Source organism: Zalophus californianus, chromosome 6 (genome assembly GCF_009762305.2).
Source record: "Zalophus californianus isolate mZalCal1 chromosome 6, mZalCal1.pri.v2, whole genome shotgun sequence".
NCBI lineage: Eukaryota > Metazoa > Chordata > Mammalia > Carnivora > Otariidae > Zalophus > Zalophus californianus.
Window position 1 is genome coordinate 9,214,265 of NC_045600.1, and position 21,649 is coordinate 9,235,913.

General features: G+C 53.4%; 1 protein-coding gene across 5 annotated transcripts in view; it reads left to right on the top strand.

Annotated features, from left to right (window-relative positions):
• Positions 1-21,649, top strand: part of SYNE3 (spectrin repeat containing nuclear envelope family member 3) — a 121,589-nt gene that overhangs the window by 90,915 nt on the left and 9,025 nt on the right. For 3 of the 5 annotated variants that reach the window (XM_027569069.2, XM_027569068.2, XM_027569070.2), the window contains 4 exons: positions 729-887; positions 3,782-3,931; positions 4,805-4,843; positions 14,620-19,895. In XM_027569069.2, coding sequence (XP_027424870.2) covers positions 729-887; positions 3,782-3,931; positions 4,805-4,843; positions 14,620-14,826 — 555 coding nt within the window. In that variant the 3' untranslated portion in view covers positions 14,827-19,895. Of the gene's footprint in view, positions 1-728; positions 888-3,781; positions 3,932-4,804; positions 4,959-14,619; positions 19,896-21,649 lie in introns of those variants that run through there. The other 2 variants (XM_027569072.2, XM_027569073.2) reach the window with 2 other exon arrangements.

The following is a 21,649-nucleotide window of genomic DNA, read 5'->3' on the forward strand; positions in this document are numbered from 1 at the left end:
TGGGAAAATGTAGGGGAATCCTCACGGCCCAGCGGAAGTCAGGGAGAGGAAAGGAGGGGTGTGTCCCATGCAGAGGAGACGGTGTGAGAGACACAGAGGGAGAGAGCACAAGTGCCAGGGGTCAAGAGGTGTCTGGGGCTCGGGTTCCGGGGGTGGGGGTGTTGGCGGGGAAGGTGGTTCGCGCCACAGGGTCCAGCAGGGCCGGGACTGAGGCTCTCAGAGGGCCACACAGATGGCCTCGCTGGACGGACTTGCATTTTAGACAGCTCCCTCTGGCTGCAGAGCCCAGAGAGGGACAGGTGTGTGCAAGGCTGACCACCGTTATAGCCATCCTGGCAAGGAATGGTGGTGACTGCCGCTAGGAGACCAGCAGGTGACCACGATGACTCACTGTCGCAGCTCCAGCAGCTCGGCGCTGAAAGTGCAGTGATCCTGCGCGGTCTGCAGGCACCCATCCACGAGGTCCTGCGGCACAGCCCCGGGGGGCCCAGGGCGCCCTGAGCACCGGCCCACACTGACCCCCTGGGCCGCCCCAACCCCGCAGGACCCCCAGACCTGAATCACAATTAAACTCCTAATGTGGCCACCCTGAATGGAGAGACGTGCCCCCTCCTCACCTTTGGAAATCCTCATCCCCACCCTCTGCCTCAGAGGAGGCCCCCGGGATGGGGGCCTGGGGGGCTGTTTCACCTCTGATGCGTTGGTCGTGCTGCTGTGCGTTCCTTCAGGCAAACCCACTCCAGGAAGAAGGCAGCCATGAAGGTTTCTCCCAACTCCTGAGGGACTTCGAGCAGTGGTTAGAGGTGGAAAATGCCAAGCTGGTTAGAATCATTGCGATGAGAACGGCCACCGCCAAGGATTTGAAGACCAGGGAAACGAAGCTGCAGGTTTGTTCCCATGGAAAGGCCCTCTGTCCACAGGGTTTGCCCCCATGGACGTGTTTGCTACCAGGGAGTTCTTCAAAAAAAAAAAAGAGCACACACATGGCTTGTGAGCCATTTTTACTTGTGTATAAATAACAGTTCTTAAACTTTTTTGGTTCACATATTTTAGAAGAGCTTTGGAAGAACCATTCATTCATTCAGCCTACATCTGTATTTCCCCAATTTGGAAAATATCACTACTAATCATGACTCTGAAGTCAGTTAGCTGTTGCTGTGTAACAAATCATCCCAGCCGTTTGTGGCTTCAGACAGCACATGTTCATTTAAGTCATGATTCAGAAGGTTGGCAGTCTAGGCTAAGCCCATCTGGGCAATGCTTCTGGTTTTGTGGGGCTCCCTGATTTGCTGTCAGTTATAGGTTGGCCGGGTGGCTCTACTCTGGGGGTTGGCAGGCTGCTGGAGATGAGCATGAGATGGACCACACATCTCTTCTCCTCTTGTGGGGCAGCCTAGGCTTCTAGTAGCAGAGGCATTGTCCAAGGGCAAGTGGGAGCACCCAAGGCTTCTGGGGCTTAGAGTAGGAACTGCTGCATTACTTGCCCTGTATTCTGTTGGACAAAGAATCACAAGGCCAAGCCAGATTCATGGGGAGGGAAAACAGACTCCACTTCTTGATGGGAAGGACTCAAGGTCATATTGCAAAGGGAATGGATATGGTGGGGGGAGGTGGGATGGGGGTGTCATGGTCATTTTTGCCATCCTTCTACCACCAGTCTTCTTTCTACTCCACTCCCACATCTAAATAGTCCCCCACCCCTCCTGGATTCCACCTCCTGGGTGTGTTTTGTTCTGCACCCTCTTGCTACCACTATGTTAATCTAGGTACTTAACCATTTCTGACCTTGATTATGGCAGTAGGCTCTCAGCTGGCCTCCTTCCTTCCTTTTGGGCCCCCATCCAGGTCACGGCTCAATTCTGCAGCCAGAGTGACCTTCAGCATCATAAATCTGGCTTTGTTCTTCCCTTGACGAGAACCTTTCCGTAGAGAATCCAACCCCACCCCACCTTAAGCATATCACGCAAGGTCATTCTCAACCAAGCCCCAGCCTACCTCTCTTTTTCCTTATTTCTCAGCAGTTCTACTATGATACGTTAGGGTTTGGATTTCTTTTTCTCTTATTTGGAATTCGTCTGGATTCTGGAATCTCTGGTCTAGAGTCTTTCTGGAAAATTCTCTGATACTTTCTTAACTTATCGCCTCTTAACATATCGCCTTGTTTCCCTTCCCCTCTCCTTCTGTGTTGCTGCTGAAACGTGGTATTCCTTCTCACTGTGGGCTCTATGTCTCCTCCCTTCTCTTGTGCCTTGTTCATCCTCCGGTCTCTTCCTGTTGCACTGTGGAGAGTTTTTCTACTCTACCTTCCGGTTTACTAATTCTCTCTTTAGCTGTGTCTCATTCACTATTACACATGTCTGTTATGCCTTCAACTTTTGATACTATATTCCCCAGTTCTAGAATTTCTACCCAGTTCTCTTGAAATACCACTCTGTCACTTTTCGTAGCTTCCAGATCCCTGCGGAACTTTTGAAGCCTGGCTTTTAATTCTTCGAGCCTAGTAAAGAGAACTGTTTTACCGAGTGTGTCTAATAACGAGTGTGTCTAATAATTCTAATATCTTAAGTCATTTTAGGAACGTTTTTTTCTGCATGTTGTTTCTGCCCATTCTAGTTGTCAGTGTCTTGCATGTATGGGGCTGCTTTGATTATGTGTGAAAGAGGTATAGGGGTCACTTGAGGTTGAGGATCATCTCTTTTTCAGAGGATTTTGTTTGTGGCTTCCAGGCAAGAAGGGCTTTCTTGTTCTGAAGCCAGGGAATCAAAGTTCAATGTTGGAGGCTCCCTGCGCCCCTGGTGACTTGGGGTGGACTTCAGTCCACACAGGGTGTGAGTTTATTTTGGATTCACCTTTAGGAGCCTCAGCCACAGGGGGAGAGGGTTATGAGAGTCCTCCACCCCTACAGAGCCCAGACCTTGACCTTTGTCTCCATAGCCCCGTGAGGCTGCCAAGAGCATGATCCGTTTCACAACTGTTTCTTCCAGAACGGCAGGTGTCCTGAAGGCAAAAGCAGGCCTGAACACTGGGCTTACTTCTCTGGGCTTCATCATTTCCCAAATTTTAGCTGATGTGCCTCACCTTCTTGCCAACTCTTTGATGCCTTTTAAGTGTTTTTAATACTTTGGCCTCGGCGAGAGGTTTGGTCCGATCACCTAGGGGATTATGAGCAGGAAGTCCTTCCCGCAGACTTCCTACCTCACATTTGGCCACGACTCATTTCTCGCCATCACTGCCCAACTCCAGCCATATCAGAGATGACTTGCAATTGCTCCAGGTTAAGCCTCCTTACTCTTGTACAGCTCTCATTCTAGTGGGTTCTGAGAAGCTAAGCAAACTGCCTGTATCACACTACGAGCAGGATGGGGTGAAAGCAGGGCTACAAAGTCAGAATTTAGACCCACGCACTCCGATTTAGAGCTCCACTCCTACCCCCACATCACTACGGCTCAGGAGTCTTGAGGATTATCTGCCCAGTCCCAATAGCACACGTCCAGGCTTAACCATGCCAACAGAAAAGTAGTAGCTTTTTATAATGATGGCAACTCTTATGTCAAGCCCTCCAGAGGACTCGGTTCTAGAACATCAGAGATGGAAGTGACCATGGAGGTCATTCTGTATTGTTCCAGAAAGCGACTGCCCGTGAATTTGCACGATGGGATTCTCACTTTACAGGCTCTGCCAGCCTCCTCTGAAGTGAAATTTGATTGGCTCCTCCTGACCGGCCCGGTGGGGCCGTCTGGGCCATCTGGAAGGCACACGTGACACTGCTTTTCCCCCACAGGAGCTGGAGGCTCGGGTGCCAGAGGGTCAGCATCTCTTCGAGAACCTCCTCCATCTCGGGCCAGCAAGGGGGACCTCCAACGAGCTGGAGGACTTGCGTTACCGGTGGATGCTGTACAAGTCCAAGCTCAAGGACTCTGGCTACCTGCTGGTAGGTGCTAAGGAAGCATGGGCCCCAGGTCCCGGGGATGGGACTCCGGCTGAGCCCAGGCTCATGTGAGGAGACAGAGCTGGGCCATGCTCACAGGTCCTGGTGCTTGGCTTTAAGATGTCACGTAGCCATCCTGCCACCCCATGTGGCTGGCACTCCAGGAACGATGGCAGGAGCCATCCCGGTTAATGTTTCAGGAGCGCTTTGCTGCCTTCTGAGCTGAAACCTTCGGGACCCCATTCAGTCCTGTCTCCAGTCTCCAAAGGGGGTGGGGGCTGAGACTCTGAGACTTGGAACTCCCGGGGTCATGGAGCTAGGAAGCAGCAGAGCCAGCATTCAGAACGCCCCGCTGGGGAATGTGTGATAGAGGGGAGCACGGCCCCAGGGTTCCCGTGTGCCTTTGCACAAAACAATAGTAATAGTCATGAGAGCCTTTATGAAGTGCGATGTCCTTGTAACAACCCTATAAAGGAGATGCTGTTGTTATTCCCTGAGAAGCGATGGGGAAACTGAGGCACAAGGGTTAGCCCCGGATGGAGGGCCTTTGAGATGGCCTCCCCAGACGCTAAGCTTTGGTGCTCCCGCTCCTTGGTCCCTGCAACAGCCATGCTGGCCACTAGGTGTCAGTGCAGCCCCAGCCTGGTGGCCGCCCCCCAGGCCTTCCCGGGCCCGGAATCCCACCTGGGCCTGAAGTGCGTTAAAAAGCTCATTAAATCGAATCACCTGCTGGTTCAGCCTATCCAGATGACCAGAAGTTTTAAAGAAACACTCCCCTGACAGAATGAATATTCCATTACAGGCTCTGTTGGGATTTGAGTTTCACTCACTTAACGTCTTTTTTTCCCCTTTTCCTCTCCTTCCCGAAAATAACAGACGCAGAGTTCTCCAGGGGAGCCGACTGGATTCCAGAAGGTACCGTGTCTGCCATCTGCTGCACACGCTAGAAGGCAGGGCGTCTGGAGGCCGGTAGGCCTGCAGTGCTGAAGCCAGACTCCTGGGCTTTCTGGAAGGTTCCATGAGGTCCAAGGCACGTTTTCTGGGCAGTGAGCTCTGGGCTGCCCTGTCCTGGGCCCTGGGGCCCTTGGGAAGCCCCAGGAGGGTGCAGAGTGTACTCAGCTGTGACACACCCATGATAGAGGAGGGACCCTGGAGATTTTCATGCAAAACCAGGACGTGGTGGGGAATGGACAAGGAGACCATTGGACAGTTATGTGGTGACAGCGGGTGTACCCCAGGACCGTCCCAGGAAACCCGGACCATTGCGGGCGCACTGGATCGTGCAGCCCCCTGAGTGGTGGGGACGGGCGTCTGGGGCACGGCGGTGGCAGGGGACAGAAGGGGGGGGGAGTTGTGCCTTCTGTTCTACTTCTGTTCTCTCTGCGCTAAATCATGGTCAGGGCATCTCATTTAACTGTCCCATCAACGCTCGAGAGGTGTTATTCCCTCCGCTTAAGCACGAGGAAACGGAGCCATGACAGGATTGGAATCACTCGTTCGGCCCAGGCGTGCGGCTTCTGGGTGGTCTCTGGCCTCTGGCCCCAGAGCCCACATCTTGACTTTCCACACTGTGCCTTGGAGACAGCATCCCGGGGGCCTGGGGGGTATCCCTGCCTCAGGGAAAACCCAGTGTAAGTTGATGTCACCCTTTCCAAAGGGAACACACTTGTTTCCCTGCCAAGCCCTGGCCCGTAACAAAGTGAGCCTTCGGCGTGCTCTGCTGCAAAGAGCTCTGGGTTCCTCAAGATCCCTAATGCCACGGAATCTGTTTCCAGGTGCTTTGCACACCAGGATTTCTTCTTGGTCTCCAGCTGGGGTGCACGTCTCACATCTGCAGGGGAGTGGGTGTCCCCTGGACTGGGTGGGGCCATCACAAGACCAACGCTATGCTTTGGGCCCGGCGTCAACTAGCCTTGTGGCTTTGGGCAGGTTGCTTTGCCTCTCCGGGCTTACTTTCCCCATCTGGAAAATGGAATTGTCACTGCTGACTTTCCTTCCTTCATGAATGAGTGTGGAAGATCATGTGAATGGTTGTAGAATTCTTCAGAGAGACTAGAGGCCTGGTTTTCCCCCCAATTTAGAATAACACAGAGCCTCCCCAAGAAATGGGGAAGAGCATCAGGAAGGATGGGGTGGCTCCCACAGTCTAGCCTCATGGCTCCCGGTGGCCTCCACACTTTAAGCCCCTCCCTGGGGAGCCGCCATCTGATCTGGAGCTCCCAGGTGGAATCGGTGGGCGTCATGTCTTGGTCCCCTGATGCCTTGCACACGGTGAGTGCTCACTGAATGTTTTTGAGTAGGGGGACACATGGCTGGGGGCACCAGGCCTCTGGAGCAGGCTCAGTTTCCTGGCAGCCTGTGATTGGCTGAATGTAGAGTCTCCAAAGCCTTGTGTTCATTTGCTGTCTCTCATTCATTCATTCATTCCACAAGGATTTACTGAGCACCGACTTTGTGCCAAGCACTGATTCGGGCACTTGGGATCCATCAGTGAGCACAAGAGCAGAGACCCACCCCAGTGGACTGTGTGTCCCAGCTGGGTGGAGGGTGCCTGGGAGGAAGGGTTCACCCGTCTAGCTGGTGGTGCTCCACACAGCGGCTCATCTCTGGGCGGGGGCTCCAAAGGGCAACAGCAGATTCAGGTCTTTATAACAGGCGTCGTCTTATCCGTGGCCAGTGGAATTTGGGCACAGTTTTGTAGGGTCTGCAAAACAGGCAGGCTCTACATGGCTAAGAAAAAATGTGCTTATTCGGGCTCTGTGTAAAATAATTGGGTGTGTGAAAATTTGAGTTCGGTGCTGGCTGGCTGGCTTTTGTGAAGCCCACTGCAAAGAAGTAAGCAGCCTGTAAGCCAGTGTGCAGAGGCCATCTTGGGCTCACTTATGTGACATCTTACGCACAGATTTCTGGGTCCCACCCTGAGTGATTCACTGGGGCTGAGTTGGCCCAAGAATCTGCATTTCTAGCAGGTTCCCAAGTGATGCTGATGCTACTGGCCTGGGACCACACTTTGAGAACCACGGCTCTGTGCTTTGGACCTGAATCTAGGACCCCCCGTTAGTGTGTGTTCCTGTTGATGAGTCCCTCAGCCCGTTTTGCACTGAACAGAACAAGGGTCCACCGAGCTAAGGGTAGGCAGAGTTCTCGTAACAACTGCACACAGTAGGTTCTTAATTGCCATGTAAAAGAGGCCCCGGAGACTTCTCTGAACACTGCACCTGCTTATTTTTCTGCGAACAAAGGGAGCAGTGACGCTTCTGAGGGTGGGGGGATTCTTCCCTTCAGTTTGGTTCTTGTGGTCGGTGTGTGCGTATATGCATATGTGCACGTCCGTGTGCACTCACACACACATGCACACACGCGCGCACACACGCACACACAGGCCTGACAGGCAGAAAATAGACTCTGTCTTTAGGCATTGTAATCTTGCCAACTTGAAAACATTTCGTATGTGATTTTTAGTCCAAAAGGAAGAAAAAAAAACCTGCCCCAAAGCTAATTATTTATGAGCAGTTGGTTCTCCACACTTTTTTCTTTTCTCTGCGTGCACCAAGTCATTGAAAGCTCCAGCAACGTCAATGGCTTCAGCCTGCTTGTTTGTATAAACACAATAATTAAGATTTATTAAATTTGCAGCTTCCTACACACTTGCCAGCCCAATGCCACCGGATCCGCGTGCCTGCAGCATTCAGACACATGAAATGTAATTGCTTTTTAAATTGCATCTGGGCTGTGAGTCGCCTGAATTTCTGCATTGGCCCCGGGGAGGTGGGGTACAGTCCTTCTTGCGACAAACTTTGCATTGAAGAGCAGATTCGCAAGGGTTTCTGGTTGCTTGGGTCAGCTGGGGCAGGGCCGGTGCCCCAGTTTGCAGGAGCGGAGAGCAAACGCCTCCTGTGCACGCTGTGGACCCTGGGGGTGCAGCCCCAGATGCTGAGTGACCCAAAGTTGCATTTTATTTACTTGATCATATGGCATAGGTCTTAAGACTCGTGATTTTTCATTTTCACATTTCTGGAATTTGGGCGACTTACTATGATCTACCCCTCTCAGAAAGGATTTGGGCTTCCTTCCCTCCGCCACCCAGGATGCGCTCCACCTGAGATTTCTCTAAATGGAAAATCTTTGCTTGCAGGTGGTGTCCTGTTTTGTTTTCCTTTGGCTCACACTGATTGTGTAAACTCAGACACCCAGCCTCTGGGAGCTCCAGCCTATGGTTCACATTCGCAGGGAAGAAGAATTCCCCTCGCTTCACCCAGTGCCAAGATCATACCTCAGATTTCCTTGCTTCCCCTTTCTGGGAGGTGAGATTACTCCTCGTTTCCCCTGACAGGGAAGGCATGGCCCCTCAGTGCCCCAGCTTTAGGTGGAGTCTCTTGTCAGGTGCCCCATCTTGGTTGGTTCTGTCCTTCCTGAGTGGTTTGTAAAATAATGACACCCCTCACAGTCGGCATCCTAGATCAGATGAAAAACTCAGATACTAAATCTAAGGAAGCCTTTGTGAGTTCTCCATGTCAGATGGTAACCTTGTTTCTTGGTAAGTATGATTTTTTAAAAATCTCCACTGTGTGCCAGGCACTATGCTGGAACACTCACGTGCCTGGCCTTTGCCACTCAAAACCACCTTTTTTTTAGTGGGAGGAGCGTGGCCTCTTGGCCCCTTCTCCATATGTGACAAAGGACCCAGTTCAGGTGGGGACAGAGGAGATGTCACTTGGCTGTGTCCCCCTGTGATTCACTGTGCAGCTTTGGGGACTAAATTTGGCTCTTTCTTGGTCAAAGGGCTGGGCTGGGCTGGGCTTGGCTGGGACCGCGCAGTCTCTGACCTTGAAAAGGAGAGAGCCCCGGATGGGCCTCCACCCATGTGCTGTGTTATCCCAGGGCCCCGTCTGTCCGTCCGTCCACCGAGCCCAGAAGCGACGTGCTACCGCCAATGTAGGAAAGAGCCTATGCTAACCCTTCGGGCATCAAGTTTTTGAAACTTGTCTTTGACTTCAGAAATCCAGACAAGTTCATCTCTATGTGCTCTATTTCCTCAGCCTCCCGTCCCCCAGCCCACCTGCCTTCTGCACCACCTACTCATCCCTCCCCGACCCAGCCCCTGGCAACAATGGATTGTTCTACTGTCTCTCAGTTATGTCTTTTCTAGAACATCATAGAGTTGAAATCAGATAGTATGGAGCCTTCTCAGATCGGCTTCTTTCACTCGATAATATGCATTTAAGTTTCCTGCCTGGTTTTGGGGTTGCTTGATAGCTCATTTCTTTTTGTGCCGAGTCATATTCTGTCGTATTAATATTCCACTTCTGGTCTTTTCTATAGACCTCTTTCCTCCATGCTGGATCCAGTCCAGGGTCACCCAGTGCATTCAGTTTGTACATCTCTTTGGTTTCCTCTAGGCTAGAACTAGTCTTCTGTTTTTCTTGACCTTGACCTTGAGTCCAGGTCAGAGATTTTCTAGGATGTCCCTCGAGGCACATTTCCCTGGTATTTTCTTGAGATTGCAATCGGGCTGTGCATTTCTGGCAGGAATGTTGCAGAAGGGATGCTGTGTTCTTGGCGTGTCTTACTGGAAGACCCACTGCGTCGCTGTGGCCCCAACATCGCGGATGCTAACTCTGACTGCGTGATTAAGGGGGTGCCTGCCAGCCTTCTCCCCCATACAGTTTTGTCCTTTCTTTTGTAATGAATAAGTCATCTCTGCGGCTGCTTAGAGACACTGGACGTACAGTGCCTCTTTCTTCAGTGGTTGTATCTACGGGGTTTTCTGCAGCCATCTGGGCAGTTCCTTCTGCTGCTGAGGCTTTGTTTCCTGACTCCGGGCCTCCCACTCTCCTGGGTCCATCTCTCCAGTCCAGGTCTCCTTTCTGGCTTCAGTCCCAAAGGCCCACCCACCTGCTGGATATCTGCTTGGGAGTCCCACAGACCCTCGGACTCAGCATGTCCAGAGATAGCCTCACTGTATTCCCTGTACCCAACCAAGCCCCAGTCCCCATATCGGTGAAAAACATCACGACCACCCACTTTCCCAAGCCGGATGCCTCCGGGTCATCCCAGACCCTCACCGACCTTGGTTCTGGTCCTAAGCTCAGAGCCTGGTCATGGATGGATCTCATGAGGAATGATGAGGGAAGGAAGGAAGGGAAGGGAAAGGAGCCATATGCCCGTACATCTCCCCAATGAGGCTTGCATCCTTGCTTGAGTAATGACAAAATCCTCACTCCGGTCACTCGATCCAGAGGTCCTTCCCACCAACTAACTAAACCACCTCCAAAAGGCCAGCTCAGACGATGTCATCTTCCATCTCTCTCCAAAACCAACTCAAGGTTCTGGAAAACCACAGTCTGTGGCCTGACCATCATGGGCAGAGCCGCTCAGGAAGGAGATAAAATGAACCCAGCCCCACCCCAGCCACTGCCGTCCTGCCCCTGCTTGGAACTGTCCAGAGCCCCTGAGGTCTCACGGGAAGTGAATCTGGGGCTGTAACTTGGTGCTTTGGCAGCGAGCAGTCAGCGAAGACATTATCACAGGCATGGCGAGCAGGCCCTGGCCCAGGAAACCCCGGCCACCCTAAGACTCACCGGCGCAGTTGGGGAAATGCAGTGGGCCCCAGACACGGCCCCCCTCTGAGGGAAACCCAGGGAGAGGAAGCCAGCCAGGATGTGGTGCCTTCAGGGACTGGAGAAACTACTAGTGGCGGCTTCGTGGCGGCCATCTTGAATTGCCGGAGAAAAGCGGGCCTCTATCCATCCTTCTTGGTGCTGGCCTGGAAGCATCTCTGTGGTGGTGAAACCCCACCCGGGAAAGCCCCCAAAGGCCCCGGCGGTGACGCAGCGTGACTTCCACACTGGGGGCCCCAGCTCGGGGTGGGACCAGATTTAACAGATGTAGGCTGGCTGACACCTCGGGCCTGGGGTGACTGTCATTGTTGGTGTTGTGGCTGAGTTGTTTCTTGTGAGAACACCATGCAGGATGGTGGGCAGAGCCTGGGCGTGGAACGATGTGGTGAGGGAGGCTGTCTGTGTGACCTTGGCCTGGTTCCTCTCCCGTTGGCTCGGCTCCTTCCTCTGGGGAATGGGTGGGGGGGAGAACTGAAAGCCGCTGGGCCTGGGGGCTGTGTCTGGGGTGTTCATCAATGGCAGAGCATCTGGACAGTGAGAAGAGCCACAGCCAGTGGTCAGCAAGGATCTCTGTGGTTATGCCATGGACACCAAGGGAGGAGCAGACGGTCAGACATGCAGGAAGGGAAGGACGCTTTCATTCCCTATTTCATTCATTCAGCACATATTTGTTGAGCAAATGAATGTGGACCCTGCCTCCGAGGAGTCAAGAGGACCATAGACTTTAATCAGTCATCCAAAGGGAAGGTATTGGGGCTGTGAAAATGTATAATGGGCTGTTTTTTGGTCTACGGCAGGGAAGGTGCCCCTGAGGAAGCCACTCACAAGCTGAAATTAGAGTGATCAGTAGGAACTAATTAGGTGCATTGGAAAAAGGAGGGAGATTAGTATTCCAGACAGAAGGGATAGCCTGTGCAAAGGCCCAGTGGCAGGAGGACGTGAGGGCCTTTGAAGGGCCAAGAGATGGCATTTAAGGAGGGTGGTGCTTTTCTCTCTGATGGGCCTGAGGAGATTGGTGGTGCCTGATCCCTGGCACCACCAGGTAGAGGGGGAAGCTTGTGGGGCTGTAGGAGCGGCTTATCTGCCCCAGTATCCACCAGTTAGAGGAGGAAGGGAGTGAGCATTTACTGAGCATAGCATGCATTGCCTCATTTATCCTTCTAACTTTGGTAGGCAGGCATCATCCCTCCCTTTTCCGCAACAGATGAAGGGACTGCAGCTCAGAGAGACTGAATGACCTATCCTAGGTTATACAGCTAGGAAGTGCCAGAGCCAGGGTAGAACCCAGAACTCGAAACCTTTTCTTTTCCCCCATGTCACCTTTCATCCAAGGTAGATTAGGTCACATTTACTATGATAAACTCTTCTTGCCTGAACTCCTCAAACCCTCGAGTCTCAGGTCTGTGTGAGATCTTGAAGGACTTCCAAGCATTCAGTTACCCTACATAACATCTCCTATTTCCTGCCCCCCGACCATGTGCTGTCGACCCCCTGCTTCCATACCCTAAGGGATTGGGAGTGTATTGCTTCCAGAGGAAGCCCCTTCTCTCTTCGGATAATTCTAACTGGGTGGAACACAGGTAGTACTTTCTCTGGGGAAACTGAGGCACAGAGCAGCTCCCAGATCTGGGAAGAGCTGAGATTGTCAACTTCTTTGTTGGCTTCTAGAAAGGTAGTTCATGCCTGCGTGTGTGTGTGTGTGTGTATGTGTGTGTGTGTGTGTGTGTGTGTGTGTGTGTGTGTGTGTTTTCTAAACATCTGAGGATCATTTTAAAATGTATCTCTTATTTCAAAGAGCATTTCAGAATTCAGGTCCCTCAAAGCGAAAATGTGAGCTCTAAGTGAACAGCCACTGGGAGTCTTTTGAAAAAAGACCACCCCTTGTCAACACTTGTCAGTGCAAACACACTTTGGACCTTCAGAGATGTTTTCTCCAGAGGATCCTGGCCAAGGCACCGTTCCTCACTTAAATAAGCAGAGTGCTAGCTCTGCAAATGCAGGTGCAAACAAACAGGACACTGTAAACAGATTTTGCATTTGGGAAACCATTCATTATAGGGTTTTAGTTGAGGGCAATGCCAGGCTAGCATGGGCCTGCAGCATGTTGTTCTCTTTTCCTTTCTCCTGGATGGGTCAGAGATTTGGAATCAGATAGAGTCAATGTGACATGTCAAGGAGTCAAGTTGAGTCCACACAGGCTGAGGCAGCCCCACGTGAACCAGGCAGGTGCCAGGGAACAGAGCACGTGCCAACTAGGTCTGACCCTCCCCGGCAGCTGTGGGAACTCATGCTCACTCAGCTGCTCGGGTGACTTACCTTCCCCCACCCCTAGAGTCCCTGCTGATACCAGTGCAGCCGGGAGGGCCTCTCCGCCGCGTGGGTTGTAAAAAGTCTGGTTTTGCAAAATCAGTGTGGAAGGGCTTCAGTGAGTGAGAACATTTGAGGCTGGAGGCATAGGGTCAAGTGTTATCAACCTGGAGGAGATCGTTGGGGCAGGAGGTGTGGTGACTCAGGTGGGAGAGCTAGAGAGTCAGAAGTGCCCAGGTCAGAACCCCCCCATTCAGCCGTGCTTCCTCATCACTGTCAGCACTGCCATTGCCATCCTCACCCTCGCCGTCATCACCGCCTTGTCACCACCACCACCACAACCACCGTCATCACCTTCACCATCTTCACCATCACCACCGTCACCTTCACATCACCATCACTGCCACCATCCTCATCACCATCCTCACCACCATCATCCTCACCGTCCTCACTATCATTGCCATCACCACCATCATTGTCATGCTATCACCATCACCACCACCATCATCACCTTCATATCACCATCCTCACCATCATCATTGTTAGCCTCCTCACCATCACCAGCACATCATCATCACCGTCACCATCATCACTGTCATTGCCATCACCACCACCATCATCATCATCATGCTATCACCATCACCACCACCACCATTATCATCTCCACCATCATCACTACCACCATCATCTTCATCATCATCCTCATCGTCTTCACCACCACCACCATCATCATCCTCACCATTGTCATCACCATCACTATCATCACCACCACCACCACCACCACCATCGTGCCATCACCATTATTACCACCACCATCATCACCATCATTACCCTCACCATCATCACCATCACTATCATCATCACCACCACCACCACCACCATCATGCCATCACCATTATTACCACCACCATCATCACCATCATTATCCTCACCATCATCACCATCATCCTCACCATCATCCTCACCATCGCTTGACTGTAGCTTTGGATTCCCGGAGGGTGACCCTTTGGTTCTTCAGGGGGCCAAAAGATATATTCTACAATAATAGTCCTACTAATAAAAGCTTATATACTTTTAAATTGGTATATAAATATACTTTGAGTCTTCTCTACAGCCTGACAAATAGGGGTAGGTGTTTTATCCCCATCTTGCAGAGAAGGAAACGGCCCAGAGAGGTTATTGACTCTCCCAAGGTCACATAGATACTGTGTGACAGAGTCTACGATAGAACCTAGTCAGCCGGGTTCCTAAGAGGTAGGCCTCTGCCCTGCACCATGCTGTATTTTGGCCACGGGACCTCTACTTCCCTGAGTCGCCAGCGCTCTTGGGCCTGCACTCTTTGGCAGTGAGGACATCCCATGAGGCCACAACCCAACCAGTCCCTCTAGACTTTAGGAAATGTCTTTTGGCCACTTTCACGGATGTTGCTGCAAGGAAGTTCATTAGGCATTTGGACCTGCATGACTGGCCTTTGGGTGATATTGGTGGCGTTGACGGTGAAGGTGGTGATGAAGGAGGAGGAGAAAGTGATGCTGAAGAGCATGATGATAAACATGGTGGTACCTTTCATACCCTGAATGATTTGAGAAAACCAGAGATCTTTGTTTCTGGCAAAATTGACATTAGCCCCACTTCACAGTCGGACAAACTGACACCCACGCGGTCAGACAATCAGCCCAGGGCCACTGCTTGCCTAGTGTCCCCCTTGCCCTCCCCTCCCGCTCAGGGCCCCTGCGCCCACTCACACCTGCCTTTGTTCTGCAGAGTCCGCGGTGGCCGGCGCGGTGGCGAGGACTCGGCTCCCTCTTCCCGAAGGTGTGCTGCGTGGCGCTCCCCCTGCAGCTCCTGTTCTTACTCTTGCTGCTCTTGCTGCTCCCTGTTGGGGAGGACAGCCGCAGCTGCTCCATGGTCAACAACTTCGCCCGCTCCTTCAGGCTCATGCTCCGCTACAGCGGCCCGCCGCCCACCTGACCCCAGGTGGCCCCTCTCCGACCCTCCGCCCGCCCCAGCACTGCTTCTGGGGCTGCGGAGGCAGGCGGCCGCCGGACACATACTCTACTGACGTTCTCCAAAGAAAACCACTTTTTATACGGTGTCGTCTTAGTCTATTTATACAGAAGCTGTCCTGTGTGTGACTAGGGGATGGTGGATAGAATTTTTGTAGCCTCTGTATGTAGATGCTTAGTCTGTATCGTTTCATATATGATGTCTCTTTGTGGGGGGGCCGAATTCCTAGCACTTTGAGGGTCCAGGGGGATTGGGTGGCATTTTGCCTTGGTCTGCAGTTCCCCCCCAACCCGCGCCCTGAAAAGCAGGAGCAAATAACATGTCACTTATGGCCACTGCTTGCCCGGAAGCTGAGCCCTGAGCCCAGCTGTGAGAAGACCCCTGAGCTGCGGACATGGAAGAGCCACACAGGCCCTCACTCGGCGCCCAGTTACTCTTGCTTTAGGCACAGTGAGGACAAAGGACAGCAGCTTAGACGCTGTGGGTTGGAAGCAGAAGTGGTGATTACCGAAGGCGGGCCTGGTGACAGCAGTGACAAGTGACAAGTAATAGAGTGATATCAAGGAAGGAAAAGAGCTATAACGAGGAGACCCAGAGCATTGAAACAGCACACAGCACGGGGGCTCCATGGGTGGGGGAGGGACCGCTAACCGCAACCCCCCCCCCCAGCCTCCGATAGCACAGAGCCACAGTGGAGGTCCGTGGCCATGACACTGATCCGCAGGCACGCTGAGCTGGGGCCCCACGTGCTGTGTGCAAGGAGAAGGGAAGGCGAGAAACTCGGTCACAGGGGTCTTCATGCAGAATGGGGAGCGCGCTGTGTGCATCACCCCCGGGAAGATGCATCCCTTCTGTTGCTCTCTGCTTTTTCCTGGTCTGCGACTTGAGCCGAAGGGCCAGAAGGGATGCATCTGGGAGGCCAGGTACCAGGGATCAAGGGTCCAGGACAGGGATCAGAGACGGACCTTAGAGCTGAGCCTGTCTGCAGGGCTCTGCCTCTTCCTCCCGCAAGAAGGGACTTCAGAGAGAGGCGGGTCTTCTGGGCCCAGAGTGTCCCACACATGGCCTCACAAGAGGCCATGGCCCGGGCCGCCCCAAACCCCAAATGAGGCTCCCTCTGGGCAGGGCAAGGCTGTTAATCTCCCTGCAGCCCCTGGGGAGGAGCCGGGGGACCCTGTGCTGGGCCCTGAGGCCAGAAACATGTCCCTTCTTCCCCAGGGAATTCTGGATGGCTCCTAAGTGCATTATAACTGGATCATGTTTTTCCTTAATCAACACTAAGTGTCCTTTCAGAAAACGCCTAGTGCCCATTCTTTACAAACTGATTTCGTCTGCAGGAGACCAAGACGGGGTCCTCTAGGCCTTTGGGATCATAAAGTGTCCAGACCCAGAAAGGCCCTGTAAAGGGAGAGAAACGGAGGATCCAGGAGGGTCCTGACTGGTGGCACCAAGCCCCGCCCCGCAGCACTCCTGCACACTCGGCCCCACCCTCTCCAGTGGCAGAGGAGGGCCCGAACCCAGGCTTCCCTGAAACTCAGCGGAGCTGGGCATTCACAGGCAGGAAAATGGTACTGCCCAGAAGAGGTCTTGGTTTGCACTCAGAAAGCACACTTTTCTCCAGATACCAGGAAACGAGCCACAAGACCATTCTCCAGGGACCACTGCCGTGGAAAATCAGGGCTGAGTGAGCCAAGGCCTTGGGCCCAAGCTGGCCAAGCCCAGGTGCTCACTGGGCCGTGTGGCTCCGGCCGCTGGAAGGTCAGACTATGGCAGGGCCTTCGAGCAATCTCCATTCCCACTCTCCCACTTTGCAGGCCGGGAGGCTGAGGCCCAGAGAGGGGAGGAACTTAGCCATGGCCACACAGTGAGAGCAGGAAGCCAGACAGAGCCAGGCACCCCCACCCTCTGGCTCACTGTAGCGGGACCCCCCCCCGGCCCCATGTCAGGAGCTCCATCAAGGAGCAGGTGCTCCAGGCGAAGGCTGCTGTGTCCCCTGTGGCCCACGTCGGGAAGGGGGGATCTGCAGTGTGCAGGCTGATGGCAGCAGTGGGGTGGGGTGGGGTGGGGTGGAGAATGTCTCTGCATATTTTTTAAACTTTGATAAGGAGGCCATAGAGCCTGCTTGTTTGCATAACTTTTTTAAAAGAGAATTGATATTTTCATTACTTTCCTATAAATACAGTTGTGAAATAATAGCTCACTTGCTGGTGCTTTTCAAGTGTAATCTCTTCTGCTTAAAGTGGATGCAGACAGTTATGATTTTTATGACTTTCCAGCTTCCTGAACAACAACCGCAAAGAGCTTTCAAGTGCCATTTGAGAAAGGTGCCCCAGTGGGGCCTTGTGTGTTTATTTTTCCTCTGTGCCCAGAGTGAGAGTCGTGGAAAGAAATGTGAATATCATGGCCCGGCCCAGCTCTGTGTGTTTGTGTGTGTGTGAGAGAGACAGACAGACAGACAGACGGACAGAGAGAAGGGAAGAGGAAGAGAAGGAAGAAGGGGAGGGGGGAGTATGGGAGCAGGAAGCAGAGGGAGAGGGGAGGAGGGGGGGAGAGGAAAACAGTGAATATGACCAAAGGTGCCGGTCCCCTCCTCAGCTGCCCCCCACCCTGTGCCCTTTCTCTTAGTCTGACCTCGCGGGGAAAGGCCCATGCAGGACCCGAGGGTGAGGGGTGGGATGTGTGGGTGCGGATGGCAGGGGAGACTCAGGAGGAGCTCCGCTTCGGAGCAGAGGGGACAATGGCATCCAAAACAAGAGTGCCCTCCATTTGGTACTTGCAGGTGCCCGGCCCCTTGGTAGGCGCCGGAGGAGCCATATTTCGTTTAATCCCCACGACAATTCTCGGGGAGTGACATTAACTTCACCTCCCCGACAGGGCTTCGGGCTGGCTCTGCCGGGGTGCAGGGAGATCTCAGTGAGTGGGCGCTCTGCCCTCCACTCGGCGGGAGGACCAGCTCCCACATGGGCTTCCCTGCTGCTCTCGTCCTAGAATCGGCACAGGGTCACCCCCCAGGTTGGGGGGGGGCAGAGACCCCAGGGTCCTCTGCAAACACCTTCACACCAGTTACTTCCCACTGCACAGGGAAGCAGGGCTTCCTGCCCCGCCGCAGGCTGGGCAGCTCTCTGTCCTCCTGCGCGGTCCCAGGCATGGCTGGTACGCGGATAAGCCCGCTGCCCAGCACAGGGTGGGGACTTCAGCTGTGGTTGTTGAATCCCATGAAAAACCCCAGAGGCGAGTGTGTTTGACACCTCAACCCCCCTTCAGGGTACAGAGGAAGCCTTTTGGACTCACTCGCATCTCTCACCACCTCATCTCTTTTCTCCGGGCTCTTTGCTCTGGATGTGCAAGCCCTCAGATGCTACATGTTTATTGTCACTTCTCTTCCTGACACAATTATTCATCTGCAGCCATGGGTCATGGTAGAAATTTGTGGTTGGAAATACCAAACTGAGAAGCCCACTTAACCCCACTGGAGATTTTCTGAGTTGGAAATAAACATTCTATCGATCAATTTGGCCAAGAATTAGGATAAGCTCTTGCCCCTCCCCACCTCCTGCCCACTGTTAGTCCCCAGAGCAGGGGCACTGAGGGACCCCCAAGGGAGGAAGGGAGACTGTGCCTTGGGGGGCGGGGGGTGAGGGGTCCAGGGTGTTCTGTGAATCCTGAGGAGCGGCTCACGCTGGTGGCGGCACAGGGATGTCCAGTAAGCCTCTTGTGTCCCTGGCCCAGCCGGGATTGTGCCCTAATTCCCTCTCTCATGGGAACTCAGCTACTCCAGCGGGCCACCCCCCACCCCACTCTTCTCAGCCAGTCTGACCGTCACCAGTCTGGGGCAGTACAGGAGAGGTGGCGAGGCCGTGAACTGAGAGCTCAGCACAGGCCCAGCACTAAATACACCGACATTTACTGCTCTTACTGCATCCAGGGCAGACATTGATCGTAGATTACTGAGGTCTCCCCTCCCCCTCTCCAGCCCAAATGGGCCTCAGAGTCCTTCTCAGAACCACTCCAGGCATGGGGCGCCTGGGTGGCTCAGTCGTTAAGTGTCTGCCTCCGGCTTGGGTCATGATCTCAGGGTCCTAGGATCGAGTCCCACATCAGGCTCCCCGCTCCGCGGGAAGCCTGCTTCTTCTCCCTCTCCCTCTCCCCCTGCTTGTGTTCCCTCTCTCGCTGTGTCTCTCTCTGTCAGATAAATAAATAAAATCTTTAAAAAAAAAAGCCACTCCAGGCAGCTGCTGCCAATCAATCCATTGGTCATTCGAGAAAAACCTGTTTGACTTCCTTGCACCTGATACCCATCCCCTCAGCAAACTCAATTTTGGCCGCCTCCTTTCTTTTTTTGGGGGGGGTTTAAAATGAAGATGTTCCCAATCAAAAATCACTTTCCTTAGTTTAGTACATGGGTGATGCAAGCTAAGCCCAGAAAGCAGATAATGGGATGAATTACCAGATCGAACTTTCAAGGGAAGCAAAATGGAGTAGGAAATGCTAAATTACCTGGTTTTCCAAATGGTCAGAGGTGGAAGGGTTTTTATAGACTGTTGTTCCAACCTGTGCCCATTTTGCAGGGGAGCAAACTGAGGTCCCAGATGCTCCTGTCCACCCAGTGACGCAGGGAGTTAGGTCCGGAGCTGGAGACAGGTCTCACCGCATCAGGTGACAGAGCGACAGTGCTCAGTGCTGGACAGGGTGCAGATGGAGCTCTGCTGTTAACGGCTGGGTGACCTTGAATGAGCGCCCTGTCACCGTCCCTGCAACCATAAAAGGGGAAGTTAGCCCTGGAATCCCCTGTCCTGCTTGAGATGTTAGCTATTCTCAGAAGATGGTGGTGGGAAATCCCTAGATTCAGCCCAGAATCTCAGAATCCCTCCTTCCACCAGCTTTGACTTAAACAACCGGGGACTTTGCTTTTCCCTCATCCTGAGAAATCTAGCCAGGTAGTTATTGGCATCCTTTGCTCAGCTCAGGGATGTCAGAGCCAAGGATTCTTTTTTTTTTTTTTAAAGATTTTATTTATTTGACAGAGAGAGACACAGCGAGAGAGGGAACACAAGCAGGGGGAGTGCGAGAGGGAGAAGCAGGCTTCCTGCTGAACAGAGAGCCTGATGTGGGGCTCGATCCCAGGACCCCAAGATCATGACCTGAGCCGAAGGCAGACGCTTAACGACTGAGCCACCCAGGCGCCCCAGAGCCAAGGATTCTATAGCTCTCTTTCCTTTTCCTTGTGTTTACCTCACGGCCCTAGGTGCTTGCTGCTGAACAGAGAGCCTGATGTGGGGCTCGATCCCAGGACCCCAAGATCATGACCTGAGCCGAAGGCAGACGCTTAATGACTGAGCCACCCAGGCGCCCCAGAGCCAAGGATTCTATAGCTCTCTTTCCTTTTCCTTGTGTTTACCTCACGGCCCTAGGTGCTTGCCCTACCTCCAATTTTTCATCTGGGTTCCAAGGTAGGAAGAGGGAAGATGAACAAGCTGAACCTGCCCTCCTTCCCGGAAGCTCCACCCAGAGACTTCTGTCCTCCATTGGTCAGACTGTGTCACATGGTTCCTCGACACCTGCAAGGAACCCAGGAACACGCCCCCCAGCAAAGCGGACATCTCAGCAAGACAGAGGGTAGAGTGGGTTCAGGTGGCACTTAGGTGGATGAGGGGGTAGCTGGATCCTCTGTGTCTCGGTTTCGTGCTCCGCCAGAGAGCTCGGAGGCCTCCTGATCACAGGAGTGAGAGCAGGTCGCGCCGCTGCCCACCCCCTGCACCACCGGTTGGCAGGGCTCTCTGGGTCCATTGGGTCCTTACCCTCCCCAAGGTGTTGCGGGCATTCCTTCCCCACTCGGGGCGCTTCCAGCCCCATCTTTTTTAAGACTTGGGGACAGGCAGGTGCGTCACGTGCCCCTGCTTGCCCAGGCTGTGCTCCTCCCCGGTCCCGGCCCTGTCACCCAGGGCTAAGCTTTTGAGAACAGCTTTGTGTTTGGAAGGAGCCCAGGAAATTCATATTTGCTTTCATTGCTTCTGGAACATGAATTACTCCTGGGTGTAAATCCCGGAAAGAGGCGCTCTCTGAGCTTTTCCAGGCCAACCCCTCACTTTCTAGCAGAGGGGAAGGGAAAGCGCGGGGACACGTCCACAGGTGGCCATGGGCGCCTCTGGCAGAGGGCCAGATTCAAAGGACTGACACCAGCCATCAGTTCTCCCTCAATGTTGCAATGACAAGAGAAATGCCTTCTGTCTGTCCAGGTGAGAAGGAGGAACTTGTTTTTAAAAAGGGAATTAAAAAAACAAAACTCACAGCAGCGCACCCAGAGTCTTAGAGAACAGTCAGCCAGTTGAGCATCCCCCACCCACCCCGAGCCTGCCTGCTGGTTGTCATGGCAACATACCCGCGCTCACTGGTTGGTACCCAACCACCTTGTCCAGATGGGACAGTGAGCGTACGGAGGGATCTCTTTACCCAAAGGGTCCAGGCTTCCTTCCAGGGATGTGGACCCCTAAGGTCAGCAATCAGTCCCCCGGCCTGCAGTCCCCCTGCCTGTTCTGAGAAGAAGAGGGAAGAAACCTCCATTGAGGGCCTACAAGAGGGCCCTGACTCCTTCGAAAAGCCTGTGTTATGGGTCATGATCCTGTGGAAAGAAGAGCCCAGGGAGGGTTAGCAGCTTGCCGAAAAGCAACCAGAGTCCGCGAGTCGCCCGTTTGGGACTTGAACCCAGGGATGATGGGCTCCAGGCCTCTCCGTGGAACTTCAGCCTCAGCTGCCTTTCTGTTCTTGGTGGCCATGGGCTGCTACTTTG